The 25,943-nt window shown below is 46.1% G+C and overlaps 2 protein-coding genes across 14 annotated transcripts in view; one reads left to right on the top strand and one right to left on the bottom strand.

The window, feature by feature from the left end:
* FNBP1 (formin binding protein 1) overlaps positions 1–5,408 on the top strand; it is an 87,057-nt gene extending 81,649 nt beyond the window's left edge. For 12 of the 13 annotated variants that reach the window (XM_031556199.1, XM_010720892.2, XM_019621453.1 and 9 more), the window contains one exon: positions 5–1,444. In XM_031556199.1, coding sequence (XP_031412059.1) covers positions 5–39 — 35 coding nt within the window. In that variant the 3' untranslated portion in view covers positions 40–1,444. Of the gene's footprint in view, positions 1–4; positions 1,445–2,329 lie in introns of those variants that run through there. The other variant, XM_031556194.1, reaches the window with a different exon arrangement.
* Positions 5,409–7,747: 2,339 nt separating this feature from the next.
* On the bottom strand, positions 7,748–24,036 carry USP20 (ubiquitin specific peptidase 20). Its single transcript, XM_010720893.3, has 23 exons — positions 23,904–24,036; positions 23,464–23,517; positions 22,750–22,812; positions 22,494–22,607; positions 21,812–21,908; positions 21,556–21,625; positions 20,859–20,972; positions 19,682–19,760; positions 17,942–18,368; positions 16,904–17,041; positions 15,759–15,871; positions 15,152–15,324; positions 14,598–14,692; positions 13,985–14,018; positions 13,493–13,538; positions 13,054–13,234; positions 12,770–12,896; positions 12,485–12,654; positions 11,768–11,849; positions 11,298–11,406; positions 10,794–10,896; positions 10,467–10,538; positions 7,748–9,802 (listed from the first exon to the last, which is right to left on the bottom strand). Exons 1-23 carry the CDS (start codon positions 23,982–23,984, stop codon positions 9,642–9,644), a joined length of 2,703 nt encoding a protein of 900 aa, XP_010719195.1. The 5' UTR covers positions 23,985–24,036; the 3' UTR covers positions 7,748–9,641.
* Between the last annotated feature and the right edge of the window lie 1,907 nt (positions 24,037–25,943).

The following is a 25,943-nucleotide window of genomic DNA, read 5'->3' as shown; positions in this document are numbered from 1 at the left end:
CCAGATGGGTACAAATCACTTCAGAAAATCTCTGAGTAGGTTTGCATAGGCCTGTTCACCTTTTGTTCTACGGGTTTGCTGCTACTGCTGTTTTAAGAGATCTATTTCAGAAGGTTTTCTTTAGAAGAGATGAAAGCACGTGGCCATCAATGAAGGACTCTGTTAGGTGCCACTCGCTCAGCTGATGCATGTATAAGTTCTCCTTGCAATTTAAATGTGCATCACTGCCGATGGAAGCGCTGCCCCTGGGCACGAATTTAGTTGCAAACAGCAGTTTTGTCCTTCCTGCTACCAGTGGGAGCCAACACAGTTCATTCCCTTTGCGATGCATTCAGGAAACCGTTAGAAGTGCTAAAAACGTTCAGACTGAGAACTGGATCTGTCAGATGTATGGTTGTGTTCTGGGGCTTGTGCCAACCTCTCCCTGCAGGGGATGAGGAGAGCATTGCTCGGGGCTCTGCTGGTGCAGCTTATGGCAGGGCTTTCCTGCTCTGGCAGGTGCTGGTGCTGCTGGCTGTCGATACTGGAACCATTTGGAGCTTTGTGCTCAAGGCTGAACCATCCTGTGTTATTAAATGTGGTACCTCATAATCTGCTTGGGAGCACAGCCCTCTTTTAAATGTGATACGCAGAAGAACTTTGAAGTAATTGTAAGATAAACTGGTGGCACCCAGCAGAAAAGCCACGCGTGCTGCCCTCAGAGGGGCTGGCTGCTGGGGGACCTGAGCGGTAGGGACTGTTGTGTGAAGTTGTGCTTCTGGGGGAGGGAAGAACAAAGAATGAGTCTGGAGCCACGTGAGCGCAGCTGCTGCTCTGCCCGTGTCTGCTCCATTTTCCCTCTGCATCCCCCGGCTCCACAGACAGCCCTGGTTGGTGGGCAGCTCAGTGCTCTGCTGTTTGCTGGAACCACCGCAGCGAGCCTTGGCTTGCACAAAGCAATAGGTGAAAGTTAACCATGCTGATGCACTTTTGATCTAGGACGTATCTGATTATTTAATGCTTGCCAAATCCTTTAGGAACTGGTAATTAATTAGCAACTGGACTGTGGCTTTTAAAAAAAAATCTTTGTGTTAAATACTTGTCTTTAGTTCTCCTGGTATTAAAAATATGTATATAACATAACTTAAAAACTAAAGTTACTTGAATTTAAATTGTTTTTATCATTTTATATATATAAATATAAATGGTTTTATAGGTTGTCGTTCTGCTTAACTTAGCTGTTGTTTTGGTGACTATTCTGATTAGCCCTTTTGGTTCCTCAGCTGTCTGCATCTGGTTGGAAACGCATAGGAACTTTTGTTTGGTGTTACAGTTTGTTAAATCTGGCCAGTGTGGTTGTTCCATTTCTCTTCTTATTTTTTAAAGAATCGTCATCTGTCAGAAATCTCTTTATAGCTTCATGTACCACGGTGTCTCCTTCTAATAAACATTATATTTTCTCATTCCTGTGAGTTTTTTTTTAATGGCTATTCATTTGAATTTGACTCTGTTAATGGAAAGGAGGTGGCCCAGAGCTGCTTTTCACCTGCTTCCCACACAGAGGTACCTTAAGGAGAAATGCAGTTGTTTTTCAGGAAGAATATTTTGCTGTGGCTCTGTGGAAGCTTTTTGTGCTACCATACGGAGGTTTTTTCTTTCATTATTGCTGTGGAAGCGGGCAGAAAGGGCACCTGAGAGTCGTCCCTCCGTCTCAAGTGTGAGGGAAGTTTGGACTCATCCTTTATTCCTCCCCGTAAAGCAGTCTCTTCAGCCAAAGCAAACTTCTGGATCATAGCTGTGACCACAGCAAGCTCACCCTCAGCCAGAAGCTGCAGGAATGTGACCAAGCATGAGTTCAGAGGCTAAGATGACTTTCACTTACCTGTTTATTTCTTCACTTCCCCTAAGAGTGAAGGGTCTTTGTGGCCTGCTGTGTAGGGGATGGCTGGTCTGGGCTCATCTGCAAAATTCTTTGTGTTTTGGCTTCCTGTTATTCTTCAGTATCGTTCACTTGAACAGATATAGTACCTCTTAGCAGATCGAAACGGAAAAAGCTGTTTGTTTGCTCTGCTGTTGTGCTGAGAAAGTGCTGGCAGGGTTCTGCTCCTGGGTTTGACATCCTTCTCCCAGGGGAAAGCAGCGATCCAGCGATGCTTCCTGGAAGGAAGGGCTGAGGGTGAATGGTGACGGAGTGTTGGGAAGTACGCCTGAGTTCAGGAGTTTGCTTAACCCTCTGTGACCCTGCAGGTTTCCTTTAACCTCCTGCAGGTAGTGCTACTCTTAAGGGAGCCCTTTTCCTCCAGTCTCTTTCTAATCCAGTCTCTTTCTTTTTGTCTTTCTTATGTTTTAGATTCCTAAAGGTGTTTGTGCTGGTGCAAGAACCTCGGGGCGAGCTTGTCACAGAAGGAGAAACAAAATGGTCTGTTTACCCTGCAGGCAGTTTAAACATACCCATGGAAAGCCAGACACCCACTCTTGTCTGGAGTTCCCACTTGAAAAATTCAGACCTAAATTCCATCCCAGTATCATTCAGACGCTTGCTCTTTTCCATGGCATGCTACTTGTGGCTCAGATTAACTTACCAGCCTTCCCTGCTCTTCTACCAGCTTGGCACAGCCCTTCTATAAAAAAAATAACCGGCACTTCCCCTCCCAGCTCCTCCCAGTGCTGGTCAGAGAACCGCTGGCTGCCCGTTGATGCAAAGGGCACCTGGAGAGTCCCAAGCATGTGCAGGTCTGTCTTCTGTCCTCCCTTGTCCCTCAGTCCATCTGAATGTATGCACTGGTCCATCAGCATTTCACATGGTGCCTTTAGCACTAATCCTGCAGGTAGTTTCACCAGCTTGGGAAGGAGGTGCTTCCACGTGGTAAGCTGCTCCTGGGGACAGTGTTACAGCAGCTGGACTGGACTCTGAATTGGCAGATATTAAACTTGATCCACATGCATCATTCAGTATTCTTCTTTCCACAAAAAAGTCACTAATACTTTTCAGCCTTTATTTTTTTAAATCTAGGCTGATGCTCATGCCAAGTATTAAATCCCTATGACCTTGCTGTTGCCTGAAAGCCTTCAAGCTCACGTATGTACACTTTCTTTCCTGCTTGTTCTCTTGCCCCTTCCTCTTTATTGCCCCCTCCTTTCTTCCTCCTCTCCCTCACACACACACAGACACACACAGACACCGGCGTTTTGGTTTGAAGCCCCGTTCTGCTCACCACAAAGACCTCCATTTTGCTCTTGTTTCAGTCTGCATGCTCGCCCTGTTGCCTTGCCTGCGCCCACCTTCCCAAGGGCCACATTATTTTGTGGCTCGTTGTTAATCTCTTTGCAGTTTTCTTTTGTTGGTTTGTTTTTCAGCATTTCAGACCTACCTTCTTCTTTTGCATGACCTCTTGTGCGTTCTCATCAGTTAATGTTTGAATAACAGAATTTTTTTTAGAAAAAATAATAAAAGAGAAAAGAAAAAAAGAAAACTGCACTCTATTTCGTTCTCCCACGTTGTCATGGACTGGACCTTGGCCCAGAAGCCAGCCCTCAGCCCTCCTGTTCTCACACGGTTTTATCTGAAGCGATGCTGCGCTGTGTCACGTCGTGCTTTATCTCCAAATACGTTGCATGACCCAAGCTGCCTAACAAAGGGGGCAACTGCTTTCCAGATCTCTCTACTATAAATGCGTTGGTTTCCCTGAATCTTTGCTAAGTTGTCACAGTAATCCTGTACCTGGTTAAGCCCTGTAAGAGAGTCAGTTGCTCCTCGTAGCTCCTGAGGGCCTTACTTATCCTTAAACCAACCTTACTTATCTTAAACCAACCCATCGTTTGGGGGGGTCTGCTTGCTCTTAGGGAACTTCAGCATCGCTTGTAAAATCCCCAGAACTTGAGGAAAATTTGTATGGGAGCTGCTGTGGCTGATGACCCTGAGATGAAACCTCTCAGGTGTAGTTTGCAGACGTGTGTGTGTGGTGTTCTGCTGCCAGCGTGTAGAAATGTGTCCCAGAATCATCTGCTCTCCATGCTGGGGTTTTGCCTTGGTCTTCCTCACTCGGGATGAAGTCATTTTTGAATCCGCACTGTCTTCAGAACTTCGTCCCTTTCCACTTGAGATACCCACCTTTAATTTCCATAGCAGAAACCCCTCAGTCCTTCAGTTGGTCCTGAGCTGCTGTACTGCATTGCTTACAGCCTGCAAGCATCAACCAGCACCAGGTTATGTTTTAATCTGACCGAAGTGGAGCCTGCATTGCGGGCAGGGCTGACACCTCAGCCTTCTGGAGTCAGAAGGGCCCTCTCCACTGAAACTGCCATCTCCATCCCTGCAGCTGGGATCACATAAGTGTGATCTGTGAGCCTCTGAGAGCAGCAGTGCTCGTGGCTTTGTGCAGATGTGTGACAGAGCTGTGTGAGCAGCCTCTGGGGGTCTGAGTGGTGAAGCAGCCAGCAGGTGTGCAAGAATGGCCATAGAATATTTTAGCTGTAGTGTTTTATTATCTGTCTGATGCACTGTTGAATCAGCAGCGAGGGGAGTTCATTTTCACCTCTTATTGTGCCATCTATGTCGAACTTTTATCTAAGTTTGCTTTTATATATTTAATCTGGGTGGACAGTATATTATTGTCAGCCTCTGTGGAGCCCTGGGGCAGTTGCAGTCTGTGTTGTTCAGCAGCACTGTAGAAGGAGCATTAGCTTTAGCTGCCTGCCTGTCTTTGAAAGAGTTTGATAAAAAGGCCACGGATGGAGTTTTTATAAACTGGGGGAGCAGCTCCCTGATGCCTGGATCTGCAAACTGACCGCAAGAAAAATGATGGACAGTCACGCATGTTGTAGCCTACAATCTCTATTCTGCTGCCTTCATTCAGGGTAAAGAACGGGTAACTTTGGTCGAGTTTACCTTATACAAAAGCAGAAGGACTGAATATGTGCACTGGTTTATAAAAACTCTGCTTGAACTTCTCCTGCCTGGAAGTGGGGACTGCACAGCTGCAAAACCCTGACGTCCCCAGCAAGTCTCTAATGCCCTTTCTTAGCATCTGTAAATAGAGAAGAAACATATTTACTGATACTGAAAGTTGTGTTTAATGCTGAGTATTTTTCAGAAGTTCATTTAGTTTGATGCATATTGTTTGTTATTTTTTCCTGCCTGAAGTGTCAAAAAAACCTAAAAGAAGCCAAATTCTATTTTAACATGATGATGTCGAGCACTTTTTTATTTGTATATGTGTGTGTATGTGTGTTTGAGCACTGATCTCTAGATTTTGGTGGCATCTCAGTGTTGTGATTTCATTGCCAATGTAAAAGGTTCTGGTGTTACCCATTTGTTTCTGGAGACAGAATTCAACCAAATAAAGTGCTTCCATTTGAAAGCAAACACTGACCTTGTAACAATGAAAGGAAAGTCATCCACATATTTAAATAAACCTTTAATTCCAGAAGCATGGTTTCACTGCACCCCTTTGATCTTGCAGGGACAAAGAAAAATGGTTTTGTTCCTTTTCTTTCCCAATAAAAAAGACAAAGTCTCTGCTGGGGGTTCTCTGATAGAGTGAGGCTTTGGGCCCATGGCTCCCCAGGGACCTTTCTGCCTTTCCACAGCTGTTTCTAGCTGAGAAGTGCCCTTAGCTGCTTCAGCCAGATGCTGGTGTTACAGCCTGCTCTATTCAGAATGATGGCATTCTCACGGTACTTCTTTCTTGGTTCTGTTTTTCATACTGGAATTTGCAGGTGTTTGAGTACCAATGGGGCTCTGAGACACACTGTCTCTCCTTGAGATGCTGTTCTATCAAACTTCCTAGCTAGCAAAAAAGTGGTGTGGTTTTATGGGTTGGTTTTTGGTTGTTGTTTTAAACTTTCTGACTTCACCTGTTAGTTCAGTTCACTGGAAGCAGCATCAGCCAGGAGCCATGAGGAAGTGCAGCTGTGTAGCTCGTGGTTGGTGATGCTTTCACCTGAAGCAGCTCTGTAGAGATCTAAGGTCAGACTGCTGTTTTAACAATTTCATTTGTTCTTTGCCAGCACTAATTAACATCTCTGTCAAGTAAGGACAGATCAGTACTGTTTATCAAACAGTCTGCTAGAAAGAGTGCTCAAAAGCAGAGAGAAAACTGAGCTGAGAGATGTGCTCCATGTCTTGGTGCCTTTTGGAAAACAACGAGCAGGAGGGAGCGTCAGTCTGGCTCTACCTCTGATTTATCTTAGCCAGTAGTAGCACTGCTAACTTCACAGAGAAACAGCACAACAAAATGATGGAAGACAGGAACCTGAAGCCAAGGTGAGCAGCAGCTAGGAGGAAAATGAAATTGAGCTTTACCTCCACCAGATGTGTTAGGGAACATGTGAGAACACAGGATGCTATTTATTTTGGCCATTCAGGAGGGTGGAGATGCACCACTGGCAACAACAGGTTCCAGGATCAGGAGAAGGATGGCCAAGGGAAGCTGTGGGGTCAAGTTCCAGTATGCTGGCTGTGCACCATGGGAGGAAGAGCTATTCCCCTTTCTAGGGGTCTATTTGTGATCGGTGTATCCCAGTCTTAGCTGCATCAGAGCTGTCTGTCTGAGGCCACAGTTTAAGCCTGGGAGTAGTGAGCAGGAGAACAAGTAAATCAGCCCCCCCTCTCCTGCTGCTTCCATAGGACTGGGGGAGGGAGCAGAGAATCTAAAATCATGAAGTAGCCCCGTCATTCCAATGCATGAACAGTTTTCTCTTCCTTTTTTTTGCAGGCAGCAAGAGATGTGAGCTGATACAGCTCAGCCATAATATCTGGCTTACATTAACAGCGAGTCACAAAGCTAGCTGTGCCGAGATGTGCTCAGAAATACCAGACACTTACGGTGGGGGTCTGAGAAAAGCATCAGTGATGTCACGTTTCAAATGAAATATAGATGCAGCACGAAGCTTTGAGTATTTTAATGGACAGAGGATAACAAAAAGTTAGGTTTGGCCAGTGCAGCGTTTGTCTAGACGCTGTATAATCCCATCCCTGGGGAAGGGAGTTTGTTAATGTCTCCTGGAATGTTACAAACTGTTCTGCAGTTGCTGAGGTTACGGCGTTTGTTTGCTAGATGCGAGTTTTGACGGTTGATTTCAAGTTGCTAGAGAACGAGCTGCATGTCCTTACTGCCCCAGCTCTCTGGGCAGCCCAGGCTCCAGCTAATGCCATGTTATTCACCCAGCTGGCAGCGACTGCTCGTCTCCTGCAGCCCCTCACCCCGGGGTGCATTTCTGTCACCCCATCTTTTAGCAGCGCTGCTGTTCACCATGGCAGAGCGTGCCAGCCTGTTACTGAGAGCACAGTGTTCCTGGGCCCGCAGTCACAGCACTGCTGGCCGCATCGTGCCCACGAGCAAAGCAACGCATGCACGTGTTAGCAGGGAGCGTGTGAACCCCCCAGCCACCCAACACTGACAAAAACTGCACAGGCTCTGCTCTACAAAGCTTGAACTTCAAGAAACTCCGGCCTCCTCCCCTCGCACGTGGCTCCCCTCACGCTGCTGCTCTCAAATAGCACGTGCTTCCCAGCCAGCCCAGCTTTCTGAGATGAACTTGGCTGAACCATCAGGAGCAGGAAGGCTTTGTGCACAGAGGCTGCCTGGGAAGCAGGCGCCCTCCTCTGCCACAGCTCAGTAGCAGTTGATGGACTGCTGAGGAGTTACTGCAAGGCCTCGTGGCAGCAGGAAGCTTGGGTGCCTTTTTGGGCTTTTTTCATTAGCACCATGAACACGGAGGAAGCTGTCAGATGCTCGGGCCCTGCAGGCAGGCAGCAGTCGTGCAGTGTGTTGGATGCACATATATTTATTGTAACACGTTTTCAGCACAAAGTATAACACTTAAGCACAGGAGTATTATTACAATCTGTACAATCCTCTGAACGGCACAGACAACACAGACATGCAGCCCTACAGGCTCTGCAGCAGCTTCCAAGAAGGCTGCAGTGGTGAACAAAGCTGAGAACAATGAGAAATCCCAACAGCAGCTCATTCTTTGACCTCCCCTTGGGCATATACAGGCATCCAATAAACAAGATAGTGAAATTAACATGCTGAACCATTTACAGGATTTATTTAAAGAAGGATTTGCTGTTCACAGCAATCGTTTGGTCTAAAAAAAATCTGAAGGCCACATTTTTTCCTTTTCAAACTCTTCTGCGCTCTTCTCCACGCTCTACTGTGAGTGAAAGCACAGCCCTCCCTTCCTTTCTCTTTTCCATGGGTCCCCGAGCCCAGGCGTGATGCTGTGGAACCAGGCAGGTTCCAGCACTGTGATGAATGCACAGTTTTGGTCCTCAGCCCAAGAGAGGTCCCCTCTGCCCTGCCAGCTTTGCCTTACTGAGATTCCACTGAAGCTCACTGAAACACACAGGTGCACGCTGTTTTGCTTTGGCCTTGTCTTAGGTGAAGGAAGAACTGTCTAAGAATGGACCTGCTGGGATAGCTAGTGTTCAGACTCTCTTGTCTTCCTGCCTCTCTCTGCTGGCTGTTGTTATAGTCCACAGCAGCAGCAGCAGAGGGAGCACGTTATTTCTATTCATTAGATGAGCGACTGCCTACCCAAAGGACATCTGTACTGAGAAGCTTAATGACCTCAGCACACAGGTGGAGGCTTGTCTGCAGAAAGCAGCTCATTCCTGAAGCCACTCCACCTGATCAGCCAGGCACCTTCTCCAGTGCTCCAGGAGGGCCCTGCCCATCTGAGCAGACTCCGTGCAAACATACAGTCACCCTCTTCAGGTCCCACTCATCCTTTGTTTCTCATGACAGATGCAGGGACAGATCTGTGCTGACAGCAGGGTCATTCTGAGAAGGGGTTACAAACAAAGTCCCGTGTCCTGTTCCAAAGAAGTCTGCCCATTGAACAGCTTTGAGTCTAACCTGTAAGGCTGCATCCCATTTCTAGCAAGCTGCCAGGAGCTTAAGGGGAAACAGTACTGAGGGAAGGAGAACTCATCCTCCAGCTTTGTTCTCTGAAAACATGCTGAACACATGAAATCAGATACAAGGAGCAGAAAATCCTGCCAGGATGGTGAAGGTGTAACTTTAGGGCTTAGGGGAGAATGAAACAGACTATTTCAAAATTAGTCACTTGCAACTGAAGTTGCAAGAATTAGATAAGGAGCAAAACTAGGAAGTTGTGACAACTGTGCACCATCAGCACAAAACTACCAGAAGACCTTGTGGCTTTAGTTAGCTTCAAATAAACAGGTTTCTCTAGTTGTAATGCTGCTTACTGGAAACATAAATAGCATCTCATTATCTTTACACAGGGTTAAAAAAGGAAAGTGCCAAAAGCAAAACCTGCAAAGGAGCAGGGAATCAGTTTACTGAGGACAAGCTGAGTGCTGATTTCTTGTAAGCAAAGAAAAGGGAGAGGCTCAGGTCAAAACACAGGCTAGTGAAGTTCACCTGCTATCTCACCACCAGTTTTTTTTCCCACTGAGGCTACAAAAATGAATTACAGAGAAACTGATTCCTCCCAGTCTTTCATAGTACCACCCCTATATCCAGAACCTCATGAAAGGATGGCCAAGGACATCTGCCTTCCCCAAAGTGGTGGTGGGAGCTGCACACGCCTTTGAGTACCACACAAAGGAAAAGGTTTGACTCCTCAGGATTCCCCATCCATCCGCACACGCAGTTGTGCCATACCTTCCCTGCCCCATCCTTCACAGATCACACAGCCCAGGTCTCTGCTTCAATCTTCTGCTCCCCATGCAGGTTATCCAGTTCTTGGACCTGGGCCACATTCGGTCTGACAGCAATCTCTGGGCCCCCTCCGTACAGCGTGCTTAAATAAATCCACGTCTCCTCGGAAATCTGCCCATAATCAGCACCTGAGAAGGACAACAGCAAAAAGCAGACACGCAGCTGGAGGGCTGCTGCATCACATCATGGAGGACATCGTCCCCCACCACCTCCCCCTGTACCAGAAGAGCAGGGCACACCGGTATCTGCACTGCCCAAAGGAAGCCCCGTGCCTCGCAGCCTTAGCAGCAGCACTCCACCAGCCCTCGGCAGTGCCACCTGCTGCTGGAAGCCACTGAGGCTCCACGGCACTTCAGCCCACAACACATCTCGTATCTTGAGAGAGAACCAAGATACAAATGCAATCTTCATCAGCCCAGCAGTGCAGTGAGGGCAGCCCAGGCAGTGTTATTTCACGAGCTGGACCGCAGCAGATGTTGAGTAAAGACAAGTCAAGTTCAACACTACAATAGTGGACAAAGGGAAAGAATGGAAAGATGTGGGAATAGAACAACAGGAGATGGAGGACTGCAGGGTTTACTACACCAAGTCGTGTCAGCAAGTCGGTCGTGTGGGGGCTGCCAACGGAGAACAGAGATGGCACTCAGGGCAGCGAGCACAGGGATGTGCAGAGAGCTGTCGTCCTCTGCGACACCATCTTGTTCTGTCACTGCTTTGTTATGGACAGACAGATGCCATGGAATATTCTCCCTCACCTTTTAGGACGCTACGAGACAGCAGCACGTGCCTTACCTTGTTTGACATGCATGTGGCCACCTGCTTTTGTGAGTGCAATCTTGCTGTTGTCAATTGGCCCAGGAGGCTCTGCGAGAGGAAAAACAAACATGTCCAGAACCACTGTGCTGCCACCCAGTTCAGATCATTTCCCGTGCTGGTCCTCATTATTTCTGCCCCACCCCAGGGACCTGCAGGCACACTGAGTGGCTGCTGTCCAGACTCCATGCAGCCTCAAGCTGTACCCATCAGGTGCAGTGCTTACTGAGGAGGACACCTAAAAATGAACTTATTTTCATTCTACCTCTCAGCACTGACAGTTTCCAGCGATCTCTGGCTTCTTACCATTATCCTTCCCTCTGACAAAGGCTTCCCACTCACGGAACCACTGCATGCTGATACAATAGATGACACTTGGAGACTCCTCTGCCAGGAAAGCCTTGTTCAGCTGGGAGAGCAGAGAACAGAAGTGCAGGAAAGATTCAGTCACTGCTGAGGCCGGGGGGAGCCCCTTCTTTTAGCTGTAAGGCAGCCTTGCCACTCTTCAGAACAGCCCCTTATTCTGAACAATCCAACCACCCTCTCCAACACCTGTTTCCACTAACTAGTATAGCCAAGAGACTAGAATGGTTTCAAATGTTGTTGCAGTGTTCCAGCTGCCCCTCCCCCAGCATTAATGTGTTCCAGCTGCCCCTCCCCATGCTGACAGCACTGAGGAACCCCACAGTCCATCTCCTGAAAATCATATCTGGAAAACAAGGGCAAGACTTTTCTACTACCTGTCCACAACAGGCTTCCATTTCCCACCTCCACCCTCCTCCATTGCCTCCGGATCCCTCCCATACAAACCTTGATGAAGGTGTCAATTTCAGTTCTCCTGCGTTTGGCAAGCGCTTCAATCTCCACTTGGCAAATAGAGCACACATACAGGTGATTCACTGCAGGGCCACCCCCAAACCTGAGCAAAAAAGAAGGAGAGGAATGCAGAACTGCAGGAAAATAGCCCTGAATCCTACACAGATGGATTTTTTCACTACTACAGATAGTGAGGAAGGAGGTGCACCTGCAGCTCTTTTCTTAGTGGAGAGCATTGACTTTATGCAACACAGTGAGGGTCACAGTTCTGTTGTGATACAGCTCATTTTGGTTTAGATTAGTAGGGAATCCCTAACACAAGTCTTGTCAGCCCACACCAAGTGCCCTGGAGGTGCCATGGTAAGGCATTATACCTTGGATGGTGCCTAAGATGGGAAGACCCCAGGATGACAAACTGTCTAGGAAAAACAAAATGGGACAAAGAATGAAATGGCCATATTCACCTGTTGTAAAGATATTCCCACACGTTCTGAGGCAGAATCACAACCAGGTCATCAATGTAATGGTACTTATTAGGAGGGATCCCTGGAGGAAAGGCAAGAAGGAGAGTGAACAACAGAATTCTACTGCTGGTTAAAGACAGAAATAGGAGAAAGATCTTCCTTACTGAAAACTCCCCGATTCCACATTAGCTTCCACTACTAATGGAAGTCACTCAAGAGTTCACTGACTGTGGAAGTTTCTCAGTTTAAAGGTGCTAGTTTCTAATCAAGTGCTTCCTTCCTAATTGTGAATACACAAACACAAAGGCTGCCAGGCACGAGATCAAAGAGAGCACTAAAAATGTGGTATCAGGTCTCTTCAGGACTGTGTGCTTCATTCTCCACACAAACACTGAAGGACAGCCTTGCTGATAGGGTAACATGGATAAATGTTGCTTTATCTGCTTTCTACAGGTTCTTTTTTAAAAACAAGCAGAGAATTGAACACTGTTGTTTCCCAGCACTAGGCATTCCTCTGTGCCTCTGATCAGGACAATGGAGCAACTGTCTCATTTCTCCTTGAGTGGGCTGAAGCTTTTGCCAGCGAGGCAGATTCTACAACAGCATGTGCTGTGACAGGACTACAGCTGGAGCTTTTTCTTCTGGTTTGTTAAAGCACCAGAAAACAAGAAAGCAAAGCTGGAAGTTGCTTTTCTGGGTTCAGCAGCACCATCTTACCTCCATGAGAGCACAGAAAGGTGTGATTGGTGATGGGACCAGGCTCAGCAAACGTGTTAAATTTGTTGAGCCACTCTCGAGAGATGTAGAACTGGAGCAAACTGTGCTCCTTCATGCTGGCAAGGGACACAACTTTCTGACGCTCTCGCACAGCCTCTTCACTGCTTTTCCTTCAGTAGGGAAAGGAAGAGAAAATGAAGCAATTCTTCTACTCTTAGTTTTCCATACACGTTTCTAAATACTTTGCAACCAGGACAGAACTGCTGCATGCAGAGCACTGCTCACCTGTAGAACAAGACATAGGCTTCTGCATTCTGTACCACAGTCTCATGGACCTCAGTGACATACTGGTCATCAAACTCGTACCACTGGCCATTGATCACATTCTGACAGTAGGCTATGTAATGCCCACCTGTAACAGGAAACACAGTGCAGCTGAAACTCAGAGTGCAGACAAAATTCAGGCTCTCCCAGAAGAGCTGCTGCCCAGCCCTTGAACATGCTTCTGCTTTGCTCATACTCCTCTTGTTCTTGCTCCATTCTGCCACACACTCACAAGAAGGACTTACTGCCTGCTGTGCCATGATGGCAGATGACTGACAGTAGATCATAGGTGGTGATCTGGGAGACACACTCCTTGGCCAGGAAAGGCCTCAGATCCAGCCCTTCCAAGGGGAAGGAGACGTGACTGTTGATCTTGAAGGAATACATCACCTCATGCCGGAACCGTTTCAAGTGGATGCAGAGAATCTAAAAGACCAAAGACAGAATACCAAAGCACAGTTTTGCTGTGGGTGTCCTGATCCGAAAGCCTCTCTGTGCACCTTATCTTTACAAGGGTTTTTTGCCTGTTATGAATCCTGCTGGCTCATCAAAAATCTCTTCTGGTCTATACAGAGCTTTGCCACCAAAACAAACTGCTGTTTCAGTTCTACCTCTACCCTCTTTATCTCCTCAAACAGAGTCTGCTGAAAGAAAAGAATCAAGAATCAAGGCACTCTTCCTCACCTCTGGTAGCCGGAGGACTTTGCAGTACTTTACTCCATTCCTCAATCTGAGGGAGAAAGAGAAATCAGCTGTGAGAACACGCTCAAGCAAAGGGACACCAAAAGGCAAGGCAATTGTCTGGCTGCATCTTGCTCACTTTGAAATTCAAGACAGATCCTGATTTCAGCAGTAACAAATTCAGGCTCCTTGCAACACCCTTATCAAACGAGGCATGGCATGAGCAGCTTGTCACACTTCTTCCTTCTAATGCAGTAGCTACCAAGCCACATCCTTATTCACACCCTTCTTGTCTCTTTTCCCCCCTTGAAGCCAGCACTTTTTCTACCTCCCCACATCAGTGAACTCTCAAGAGTGGAACTCTGGAGCAAGGCAAGGCAGACTTTACGTGGCACCCAGCAGAAGAGATGTCTGGGGAGAGGATGCAGCAAAATGTTTAACAGTAGTATGAAGTAATAAAGTTCCAGAAATACCATACAGACAACACAGACTTACTTTTTACACCTTTCACAACTGTACATGTTGTCCCCTATAGAAGAAGAGAAGAAAGCTGTTATGCACTTACTCAGAGCACACAGAATTGATACCCTAGAATTGATACATTTCCACCCTGCGCAGAAAAATTACAGAGTGGCTTCTTAGGGAAACCAGGGTGAGAAGAGATCAAAACAAGCATTTCCCTCAATAAGGGTGGGAAGGACAGTGTAATCAACCAGCAGAAAAATCTATACTGCTCACTGTTGTAAGTGAACAGCAAAATGTTTAAGTCCTCTAGGGCCTAAGGAATGGACAGAGAAAGCAAAGAAGGGAGGAAGGCTAAAGAGCCATTGTAACTCAAAAAAAACCACCCAAGAGCCACATCTGCTTCTAGCTAAGAAAGCTCATTTGGATTCAAAATGAAAAAGCAACACCTCTGAGCAGATGGGAAAACTCATTTCTGAGTTTCTAAGAGGAGCTGAACTGTCAAGTTTTAGTAGTGCCAGTCCCTAAGTGAAATAAATATTAAAGCAGGCTTTCTAGATGTAACGTGCCCCCAGAATGTTGTGAAATATTCCTACATGCAGTTCTTCTTGCTTTTGGCTGTCAGACCTCACTGAAGCAAACTCACCTTTCAACTCATCCGCTGCAAAAAAGGCAGCAAGACAATCCTCCAGTGTCACAACAGGACCCCAAAACCAGCTAGGGATACAGGACACCACAAATCTACAGAAGAGAGGGAATCGGGAGAAAGAGTTGCATGAAAACAGGTGGACGCTTTGGCTTACAAAACTCCCAGCAGATGGGCTTTCTTCTAGCTGCTGGTTGTAAGCTCATCACCCAAAGGCACAGGGAAAGCTGATGTTCCCACTGTAACTGCTCAGTCTAGAAGTAATTTGCACAGCTACTCTGGTAATTTGCTCCAGAGGGCAGGACAGAGCTAAAGGCAGAAATGGGGGACCATCATTTGCAATAGAGATGTCAAGGGCAGTTACAGAAGTAGAGGAACAACAGCAACTGGTTCATATGAAAAAGAAAAGACCAAAAGAGAACTGGGGTACCACACACTGTCCTACTGCAGGGAACAGCTAACATTTCTGCTGGAAGCACACTGGTTAGGGACAGTTGTCTTTCAGAAACTGCAGGGCAAACCCCAGAAGGAAGAGCCCCCCCACGGGAACACACCTCCGGATATACTCCATGATGAAAGCAATCCAGCCTTGCGAGGCATAGTTGTCCCCACACGCCCCTGTCTTAGCTGGCACACTTTGGTAGATGGCAGAGTGCAGTTTGGCCAGGTCCTCCTTCCCTGGGATCGGGAGTGACAGGTCTTGGAATGTCTCCACTGTCGTAGAAACCTGGAAATATCCAAGAGGAAAAGGTCTGGGTTTCCTGTGCATGGAATGAAGCCAGGACCTGACTTCCATCACTTTTTATCACTGCAGAAACCTGACCTGGCAGTAACAGCAACTTGCTCAGGCTAGTTCTTCTTACCTACTGTCAGTCGGAGGACTTTCACCATCTTTGTGTAGAGTTGGAATTTGTTTTCTGATGTGAATGTGACAGTGCTAGACCAACTCAGTAGCACAGATAAGCAAACATCACTATGGAGGCTGAAAATTTCCTGGCATGGCAGGTCTCAAACACCTCCCACCTGCCAAGATTTTAGCAGGCCTGCTGCATCCCACAGTATGGAAACAGAAAGCTTCATTGTCAAAAAAAAAAAGAAAAAAAAGTGGTCTATAAGGTCTATAGAAGACTGCTCTTTGCCAACAGCTATCAAGACACTCACTCTGTCACAGGTGAGGCACTGCACCAGGCTGAGAATGGAGCCATCAAAGATATCAGAGATCACACTGCGATAACGAAGTTCTTTCTTCTTTTTCCCAGAAGCCTGCATCTGGGCTGAAAGAGACACAGAGACATCACGTAGCAACACTTTCTCAGTCTCCTGTCTAAGGCAGAGTCACACAGACACACAGTCACAAGACAAGCACTGATCCTGTATGTTTTGGACTATGTTTTGCTCTAAGCTATACACTTTATTCCTTTCTCCTTAGTCTGTCTGAGTACTTTGTTTTTTTTTTCCTCCCCTCTAGCATTTACCATGTTTGTCAGGTGTCTTGTGCTGGAGAAGACTCTCCAGATCAGTGAGTGGCCACGCACACAATTTTGCTTAACAACAAACCCTCTCCCTATGCACACGTGCAGGGAGACAGAGTGCTTTTCATCAGGCCAGAACATCTGTGGCTGTGCTGACCTCAGCCAAGAGGCCAGGGCACAGTTCTGGAAAGAATGTTATTACTGAACAGCTGTAGAGACAATGGTGTAAGTACATGCCATTGTGTTTGGTGGCTTTGCAATACTGAGAGATTTTGTTCTGCAATTTGCTTGTGATTAAGAGGCCAGTTTGACAAGAACAGAAGCCAGGCTCCGGCCTGAAGCCTAACAATGCTTCCAGCACCAGACTGCTGTTTGCAGTCTAATTCTATTACTGTGAGCTCATGGTGTCAGAGAGCCCAGGAGCTCTCCCTCAGTAACATCATCTTATGGTTCTTTGACTCACATACAGTAAGTGCAAGTCTGGCAGACAAATCTCCACACTCCCCTGAAGAGACAGAGCTGTGTTTGGGACTTCATAGCTCCTTCATCACTAACAAACACAGCATGCAAACACATACTTGGAAATCATTTCATGCTCCAATGGAAAAGCATACTGGAACAGCTGTTGTATCCAAATCCTGACTTTACCTGCAAGTTTAATGTAGTCTTTACCTGGTATGACTTTAAAAAGCACTGATGTTCCAGGGGAATCAGCACTGCTTAGAACTGCTAATCAAGGATCATCGAGCATTCTTTCTCTCTTCTGCAAACGAACCCCTTCACTCCACATGCTCCCCTCTGCCTCACAGCATGCACCTGACTGCCCTGCACTACCTTTCTTGAGTACATAAGAAGGTCCAAGCCTGGCAGGACTGGAGCGAGGAGGACTGCTGGAGAGCTTGGAGTGCATTTCGTGGTGGACTGGACTGCAGGGGCGCGAGGAGCAGCGCACGAAGGCGTCGTTGTCAGGTTCTGTTGGGAAAAAGAGAAGGCAGAAGAGCACAGATGAAAACCCATTCTGAAAGGCAACTGTGTTGCAGTCGGGGTCAGCCCAGCTCTGTGTTCCAGCACAGAACCTTTCCCAGAACACACAGTTCAGCCACTGCTAACTGTCCTACCTGCACAGGCTGGTAGATACAGCACTCTCAGTGCATGGGTAAGAGTGCATACAGAACTAATAATTATAAAAAAACCACCAACCAATCCACCACTTTTTCACACTTGTGACTAATTAGGTTTTACAGCTTGCTCCTGTATCCCTTATCCACATAAACAGCATTGCTGCCTTCAGTGCCAGCTGGCAGAGTAAGGCTCTTATATAACAGTAAGTGTTGAAAGATGGGATATGTTCGGTTTGAGGTGCCTCTACACCTACGTCTTAACAGCTGCTCTTTTCTTTTCTCTGAGATACAGAAATGCACCAACTGTGCATCACCCTTTTCTCCCCACAAAGTCCATAATCCAAGATCAACCAACAGCCACTTCCACATCTTTCTCACAGTGAACATTTCCCCAGGCCAGCCTGTTAGATAAAGCCACATACGTACATAAAACCTTTTCCTCAGCTAGGAAATATACAGAAATGTCACTTCTGCAGGTTTGGCAGAGACAGCTACCACTGCCTTTAAGATGCAGGCTGCACTCAGCCTTGTGAGCACTCTAACCTGGCTAAGCTCCCCAGCTCACTCTGTTTTTCTTAGAGAAGCAATTGTGCACAAAGGCAGAACTACTGCCAGGGACAATGCAGAAAGCCTTGGATGCAAAATCTTCTGAGACCCACTGAAGGAACACACCATTATGTGTTGTCGTTGCACCCAGTGCAGGAATACAGCACATCTTCTCACAAATAACATAACTGGAAGAGTGTTGTACCTGGTGTCCTGCATGGGCTGGCAGGACGGGGAGCTGGGAGCATCTCAGGTGAGGCTCTGCCATCCATTGGCATCATAGTGGTATCAACATCTGCATCTTCATCCACCTGCTCCGAGTTGCTGCGCCGATGGCCGCAGGAGAACTTTCTGTCCTTCATCCTCTCTTTTTCAGAGATCCCTCTCCCTCCTTCATCCTGGATCAACAACTCTGTCTCTCCCATGCTCCCTGTGGTCCGACTTTGACCATCTCCTTCACCCCTGTCACTGCTTGAGTCACAGGAGAGGAATTCATCCTCCGAAGGACTTCGGTCGCCCTCGCGCTTCTCATCCTGGTCACCCATATCCAGATCTCGCGTCTCTGCAACAATTGGTTCCTTCAGTTCTTCATGAAGCTGGTCCATCAGGCAGCGCAGGAACTCCTGAGTGTCCTGAAAACAGGATTCATTCTGTGTTAGTACACATCCATCCAGAATTCAGGCAAGTAAGAAGGCCAAAAGAAGAGATGGCTCCATTCACAGCCTCAATTCTGCCCACAAAAGTTATCAGTCTCTGCAACATCAGGAGACTCTCCTAAAGCAGAGAGTACCACAGAGATTTATCAACAAGCATGTCTGATCAGCAACTGTCTTTAATTCCTATTGATAAAAGTTCTAATTTTTATCCAAGTGTATTTATCTGAAAGACATGATGAAAGCCATTGCAACATGCAAACCATAGAGTGGCTTAGCTTGGAAGGGACCTTAAAGATAATCGAGTTCCAAAACCCAAACTATGACCTTATTTATCAGGGACTACCACTGCTAAGAGGCAAGAGACCTAAGAAACCAAAGGCAGCAGCCCACAGAGAACACACTCTGAACAACACAACTGTTTTCAGGATCGCTGACTTCTGCTTATGGGAATCCCTCTTTTATAGAGGGCAGATTAAAATCTTTAATAAATAGGCAGTGGAACCAGAAGCCAAAGACTGCACAGTCAAGGAGCAAGCTCCTAAATTTACAATGCATGGTAAAAAAAACTGATATGTTGGCTTCAAAGCACCCACTGGAAAGCAATCTGCTATTTTGACAACTTCAGAAAGATAATTATGATGTTTCTGTTACTTTAACGAAGCTTGACTCTCAGCCTGCTCTGCCTTGCTTTCAACTTTCTCTTTAGAGCTGACTTTTCCAATCCAACATACTTCACATCAAAGATAAATACAGAAATCCCTTCATTAATCATTACTTTTATCTTCTGTTTTGACTTGCTGTCAGCACCACAGTTTAGATAGACTGTCTACTGTCACCTCTTTTGTAAATTTTCTAATCAAACACAGTTTGATGTTTACATTTTATTCTCAAGAATAAACACTGGAAGCCACGATGAAAACCTCAAAGAAAAAGATATATCTTTAAAGATTTTGTTAGCTGCAATTCCCCCAAAACAGAATACAGAACATGGGCATCTTTAACTTCTCAGTACAAATGTATCCAGATTTCCCAGCAGTAATACAAATAATACCTAACTTATGTCCCAATGGATCTCAAAGCCCTTCACAAAGGAGGTCACCATCACAATTTTAGAGGTGAGAAAGCTGACGCAGGAAGGTGCACTGATGCAGTAACAGCAAGGCCTCCTGAATCCCACCCGGGGGCTCTATCGGATCGTTAGGACAGACACAGAACAAGTGTGACACCCCAGTACTAGCTCCTCTCTCTGAACACAAGCAGAAGTGCTGCAGTTTTTGCTGAGGCCCCACCTGCTGTGCATAGCCTCGGAACATGGGGTTGACGAGTTTAATTCCATGAGACAGACTGCTTGGAACAACATAACTTGGCCTGTTTAGATACGGAGGAAAAAAACAACAAAAGTTAGCTTGCTTATCAGGCCTGGAGCCAGTTTGTGTAATAAGCAACAGAACAGGGCGTAGTAACTAGTTAAGGAGGACAGAAGATAATTATGCACCCACAAAGCCTGGACTTAATTTATACATCGCCCAGCTGATAGAAAATTCAAGAGAGGGAAAACATCTCCCAGTCATTTCACTCTCTCCTTCCAGAGAACCTTCCCTAGAGCACACCTAAACTTGAAGCTCTATCCACACCTGGAATTGTCTCAAGTGATTCTCCCCAGAGCAGGGTTTGGCAGTGAGTTACTTGGTTTGACTTTGAGGCAGCATGTTTGACAGGTGGGCTGGTGGAGGAACAGTAAGTGAGGTAAAAAAAAAACAATAAGAAATTGACATGATAGTGCTTCAAAGGCTACAGCTACAGCATAAATACACAGTATTGCTCTGCATCTTGCTTATCCCTCGTTAATAACTAACACAAAGCAAACACACAATGCCATTCAGATTCCTAGATTGATTTTTCCCCCAATTTACTAGTTTCACAGAACAGACATCTTTAAATTTCAACAGAGCTGCATTATTTTACACTGCGTTACACTAGTCTAGAATTTGAACCAGTAGAAAACATTTCTCAAAAAGTCACCTGTATTTTTCATTTTTTGGTAAAACCTCAGTGTCAGATCTCTATCACTTCTTCCATCCAAATCATCAGTCTCTGATGATCAAGAGCAGTTCCATTAATTGCTGATTAGTCCATGCAATGTACTCAGAAATTTTACTTGATTTTTTTTTTTACTTGATTACCAACAGAAAAGCTATAAAGAAATCTCTTCCTCTTTAAAGTTACAACATTAAGAATGTCTTCTTTCTATCGCTAACATCACTGCCCATTTTTTAATCACCAGCAGCATGACACTGGATCTCCTCGTAAGAGGGAATCCAAGCATACCTGTCTGTACAGGATTTGAACTGTCTGCCTTAGAAGATGCACTTATCACTGAAGATGCCATTTCTTTTTGCTGATGACATAGTTCAGAACTAAGATAAATATGAAATCTGTACAGATGAGAATAGAGTGACCACTCACCGTTTCTTATGCCAAACCTCAGACACCAGCTTCTGGTAACTTTTGCATAGTGCTGGTTTCTTGTCTGTACGGACCAGACCACCACACTCCAGAAAAAACTGTGTGAGAGGTGGGCTACAAGAGAACAAGAAGAATTCAGAGCATAGAAATTTCTCCTCTGCCTCTATTTAAGGATTTATCAAAACTTAAATGCAACTCTTTTTGAAAACACACTTAAGATACTGTTTTTAAATCAAGGGAAGAAGTGATTCTAGATGCAAACTTGATTTCTGCCTATAAATGAAAACAGAAGGCTGATCTGAATCTGTTCCCAGCACAGAGATCCTGAAACTGGTTTTCAGCAGAATGGCTAATGAATATCTTACAGTGTGGGTTGTTGGAATGATACCACTGTAAAGAACAGAAATATCACACGTCTTCTCACATAGCAAATATGTTTCTGTCATGGTGTAAAGGAGTTTTACTTCCAGCATTCATCTAAAGACAAATCTTACACACAGTACAAGTTGGCTATTCACTCATTTTCCTACTGCAGAACTTCTGTTTTCCTAAACACTAAATTTTTCATATTCCTTTTTCTGTAGCTAGCCTGGCTGGCTTATCCTTGCACAACTAAGGAAGGTGTCAGATCAGAGGTGCCTCTGCTGATATGTAGTGATGTCTAGTAAAAGACTCGACTAAAGGCCCTAGTGCCTACCAGTTAGAGAGAGCCTGAAGTGCTGCATTCATGTAGCAGGAGTTCCCAAGATTTTTCATTCCAGTAAGGCCTAAAGCACAAACAAGAGAAGCATGAAACACTTTCCAGAAGTGCTGCTTTCTACATTCTTTCCCAAAGGAGAGATGATGTGACCCTTTCTGGGCTCTGCACTCTGCTGCTAGGATCCTCTCAGTGCAGGTCCTACAGATTGCAGAGTTACCCTCACAGCTCTTTCATCAACTTGATGCAAAGTTACCTCTTGGTTTCAAGTCATCATCCTCTGATTCGGATTCGCCTTCATCAGCCACTGCAATTGGAACAGCTTTCAAAGGGTGAGCAGGCAATGGAGAATCCTAAATTAAAGACAGAAAACAACCATCAGCAAGAGTCCTGCTTCAAAGTTGAGCTGTGAGAAATATCTTAGATGTAAACTTAGCCAGCCTTTAAAAGGGCACACTCAGAAGAGAAGAACCAGTTGTATTGCCTATCCTTCTCAGTAATGCATGCAGGGAACAGAAATGGCACCACTGTTGCTTCCAGTTTTAATGATAAAAGAGGCACTGGGAACATGCAGCAGTGTTACAAGTACACATGCTTTGAGACTGACAGCTGATTTTTTTATTTTAAATGAAGATGTCACAGCTGTTGTGGCTCCTCCCAGAAACAGATGTCCCACAGAAGAAGCCAGCAGAGGTTAAAGAAAAAAGTCAAAATGGATATTTAAGTCAATGGAAACCTTCCTGCAGGGAGACTCTTTAAGGCAAAGCTGCTGGTCCTCCGACCACAGGCAGCCACCTTCAGTGAAAGAGTTCCTAACATGATAGCAGCCTGGACAACAGTGGAAATTTCTTGGCAAATTTTGCAACAAGGAAACAAAAAGCTTGCCAAGATTCAGCCCTGCCAGGCTGCCACACACCCACTGGTTCACTGAACTTTACCGAGGGTGACTGCGTGTGCGCTGCCAGCCGCTGGTCCAGGAACACCTCCTTCTCACAGGCGTAACACCAGACCCGAAAAGTGGTCAGATTCACTGTCAGGTTGTGCTTTTTGGCCTAGAAATTAAAAGGTGAGATAATGATTTGACAGCTGGGTCAACCTGAAGCACAGAACAACCAAATTTGGGCAGAAAAGGATTAAGGAATGGGAATAATTCAGCCTTCTCTGTCTTAAGATGGACAATAGTGAAAAGCTTACCTGTGCATGAAGGGTGCTGTGGTCAGCATAGGACTCCCCACAGCCAACATAAGGACACCCAATCTAGTGAGAGAAAGAGCAAAACTACAGTGGCACACCAAATGAAACCCTTCACAAAACGGTCTGCAGCCCCAACCCCACCAACAGCTGCAGTTTCAGAACTGATCTGGCCATTCTTCTTGACTGCTTTTCTTTCCGGGGCTTAGAATCAGACAGACGGCTGGAATTGATTAATTTAAGAAAACCTGAAATCAGGTTTGTACCCACGTAAGTCCCCAAGTTCCAAGATAACTGCTCCAACAGGCCCGTCTGACCAGACTCCAAAAGTCTGGACACTCCAATGTCAAAGCAAACTGCCTCTGCCCACCCACATGCCCTTTGTTGATCCTTTCTGCCCCACTGCCCCAAACCACCATCCTCAGGGATCTCACACTTGCAGTTGCCAGCAGAGACAGCCAATGCAGGGCATTCCTACTTTGGCTATCAGGGAAAAATCACCTGTGAGGAGAGCACTGCTACACCATGATATATTCTGACAGCATTAGCTTTTAACTTAGGGAGACTTTTTCTTGGAATCCATCAAAAAGCAGTGGATATTCCAATTGCATACACCCATCTTTGCTTCCATCTCTTCTTTTCTGGTCCAATACATTTTTTAATACGTTGAACAGAAGTCCCATCATATCATCCACACAAACAGCAAGCCGTTCTTACCTGAAGACAAGCCCAGAGATTTGGTCCCACAGCTCCACATGACTGGCAAGTTCCCTGAATATTCATGATAAAAAAAAAAGGTTTGTTTGCATGTCTGTCTTTTAAGTAACCCCATCCTTCAAGAGTGAGAAACCTCTCTATGTGGCAGGCCTCCCCTGCCTGCAGCTCAAAGCATTTCTTAAATCCATGCTTCCAATTACACGCTTTGCAGTGTGTTAGATAAGTGACATGTTTGAGCAGGATAAAACGTCAGTGAGAAATGCACCAGATGGGACTGACACAGGCTTACTTGATGGGCCGTGTGCAAGGTACAACAACAGTGGAAAAAGAGTTTCTGCCTCTTCTGTACAGTGATAGGCAGCGTTTTCTACAAAGATCAAACATGCAGAAGCATGTACAACAGCAAAAAGGGAAGGGGCTGCTAACCAGAAACCCTGTACCTTGGATTTGAGCAGCAGATCATCCCTGGTCACCTCTCCTATGGAATCCAGGTGAGGGCAGATGTCTCTTGTATCCTCCATTCTCACTGCAGGAAGGTGTTGTCCTGGGACAAGAAAGGGCAGTCCTGTTTTGTTAGTCAGAACTGCTCTCACAGACAGCAAGAAGATAAATTAGCCTAGTTTTTATATTAGCAAATCAGAAATTAAGATGTAAGGTTCAAAGAGATCAAATCACATCTACGTGTGACGCAGTGATCTCAGCTCATAGTTCCATCCTGTTGTTGAGTGGCAGTGTTTGGTACCTCAGCTAAGTGAGCAGGACAACGCTCAGCCAGACCCAAAAGCCACACCTGACCTCCTAGAAACTGGGTTGTAATCCCAGGGTGGGGAAAAAAATGTGGTGATCTGAACTTCATTCCTCTTGCCAAACTAAACACGCAGCACAAAGAGATACAGATGTAATTAACTTGGCTGCATGAAGCTTAGATTAAAAGCAAAAGGGCGCAGCAGCCCAGGACAAGTACCTGGCATCTGGTGTCTGGGGGCATTAAAAACATGACTGCTGTTTAAATGAAGCTGCACAAGAGGGAATTAGACTTAGAAGATCTCTAAGTGATAACCCATCTTCAGTCTCTGAGGAATTTATCATTCCATAGGTGGATTTTGAACAACTCTCAAAGACTGATGGAGCTGTTCTGCACAGCGCTGCAAGCACAGAGGATTTCACAGCTGTCTGCTTATGAGCACCATAAACACTTTCATGGTGCTCCCTGGGTACGTTAAAGACTTCAGACATGTCTCAGTAATGTGCAGATGTAAAAAGAAGATGAAAAGATCATTCTCCTAAGCGTAGCTCAAGTAACCTCGCTTGGGGCTGTTAAAATGAAAAGGGGGGAAATAAAGGAGAGGTGATATTAACAGCACAGGCTGGGATCCAAACTATTGCTATTGGCTGGAAGGGAAGCAGGTGTGAAAAGCTCAAATCACTACAAAAACTAAACCCAAAACTCAGATGAACTTAGAAAGTTAATAACTCCAGGAGCACAGCCTCTACTCTCTGCTGTTTTCCCATTTCATTAAAAAGAATTTCCAGTACTACCTGATTCAAATCACTGGCAGTAGGAGAGTAATAATAATAACAAAGGGGATAAACACATAAGCCATTGCAGCAACGCTTATCCTGGGAGCTGAAAAGCTTGCCTAGCATAAGACAAACCCCACGGATACTTTTATAACAGCATCTCTGCAGCACTCCTGAACTGAAGGAGCAAAGCAGAACTGGAAGAAATCACATTTCTGTACTGCAAACACAGCAGTGACTGCAGGCAGCATCCCGGCAGCCTGCGATGAGCTGCTTAACAGCAACTGGGAGAGCTCAGGAGCTTCACAGAGAAGCGAAACGCTGCCATGTAACACACAGGGATTTCGAAGCCAAGTGCCAAGAGCGCAGTGCGTGTGACTGACACACAGAACTGGGGCACTTTCAGGCTCCGTGTTCCTTCATCAGAACGACTCCTTTTCGCAAACACATCAGCAGACCCAACTCTAAAACAAACCACCTATCGGTGCCATTTTTGCTCTTCTGGCTTCTCCGATTTCCTCACCTTTTTTTTTTTTTCCCTTCCTAGAAAATCGAATGAATAAAACCTTGTTTTAAAACGAACTCCGGACCACTTCAGCTCCCCCCGCCCCTCCGAGCCAAACGGGGGTTTTGCATTCAGAGCGCACAGCACGGCCTTACGGACGGTTACAGCCCCCTGTCCGAGACCAGCACTGCGCCTCTCAGCCCGCCCGTGCCGGGATGCTGATGCTCCCACCCGGAGTTTGCTTTTCTAAATAAAACGAGAAGCGTCACTTTCACCTCCCAGCCACAACGGAGCGCATCAGAAGCGCTCAGCGCAGGCCTTAGGGCCGCGATGCTCCCAAGCGCAGCTCAGGAAACTCGGAGTTACACAATAAATCCCCGCCGGAGCGCCGAGCTCCGCCGTCAAAACCCCCGGCGTGCGATGGGAGCGCAGCGCCGTCCGTCCGCCCCGCCGA

Source organism: Meleagris gallopavo, chromosome 19 (assembly GCF_000146605.3).
Source record: "Meleagris gallopavo isolate NT-WF06-2002-E0010 breed Aviagen turkey brand Nicholas breeding stock chromosome 19, Turkey_5.1, whole genome shotgun sequence".
Lineage (NCBI taxonomy): Eukaryota > Metazoa > Chordata > Aves > Galliformes > Phasianidae > Meleagris > Meleagris gallopavo.
The sequence above is the reverse complement of the archived record's forward strand: the minus strand, read 5'-3'. Positions and strand labels throughout refer to the sequence as shown.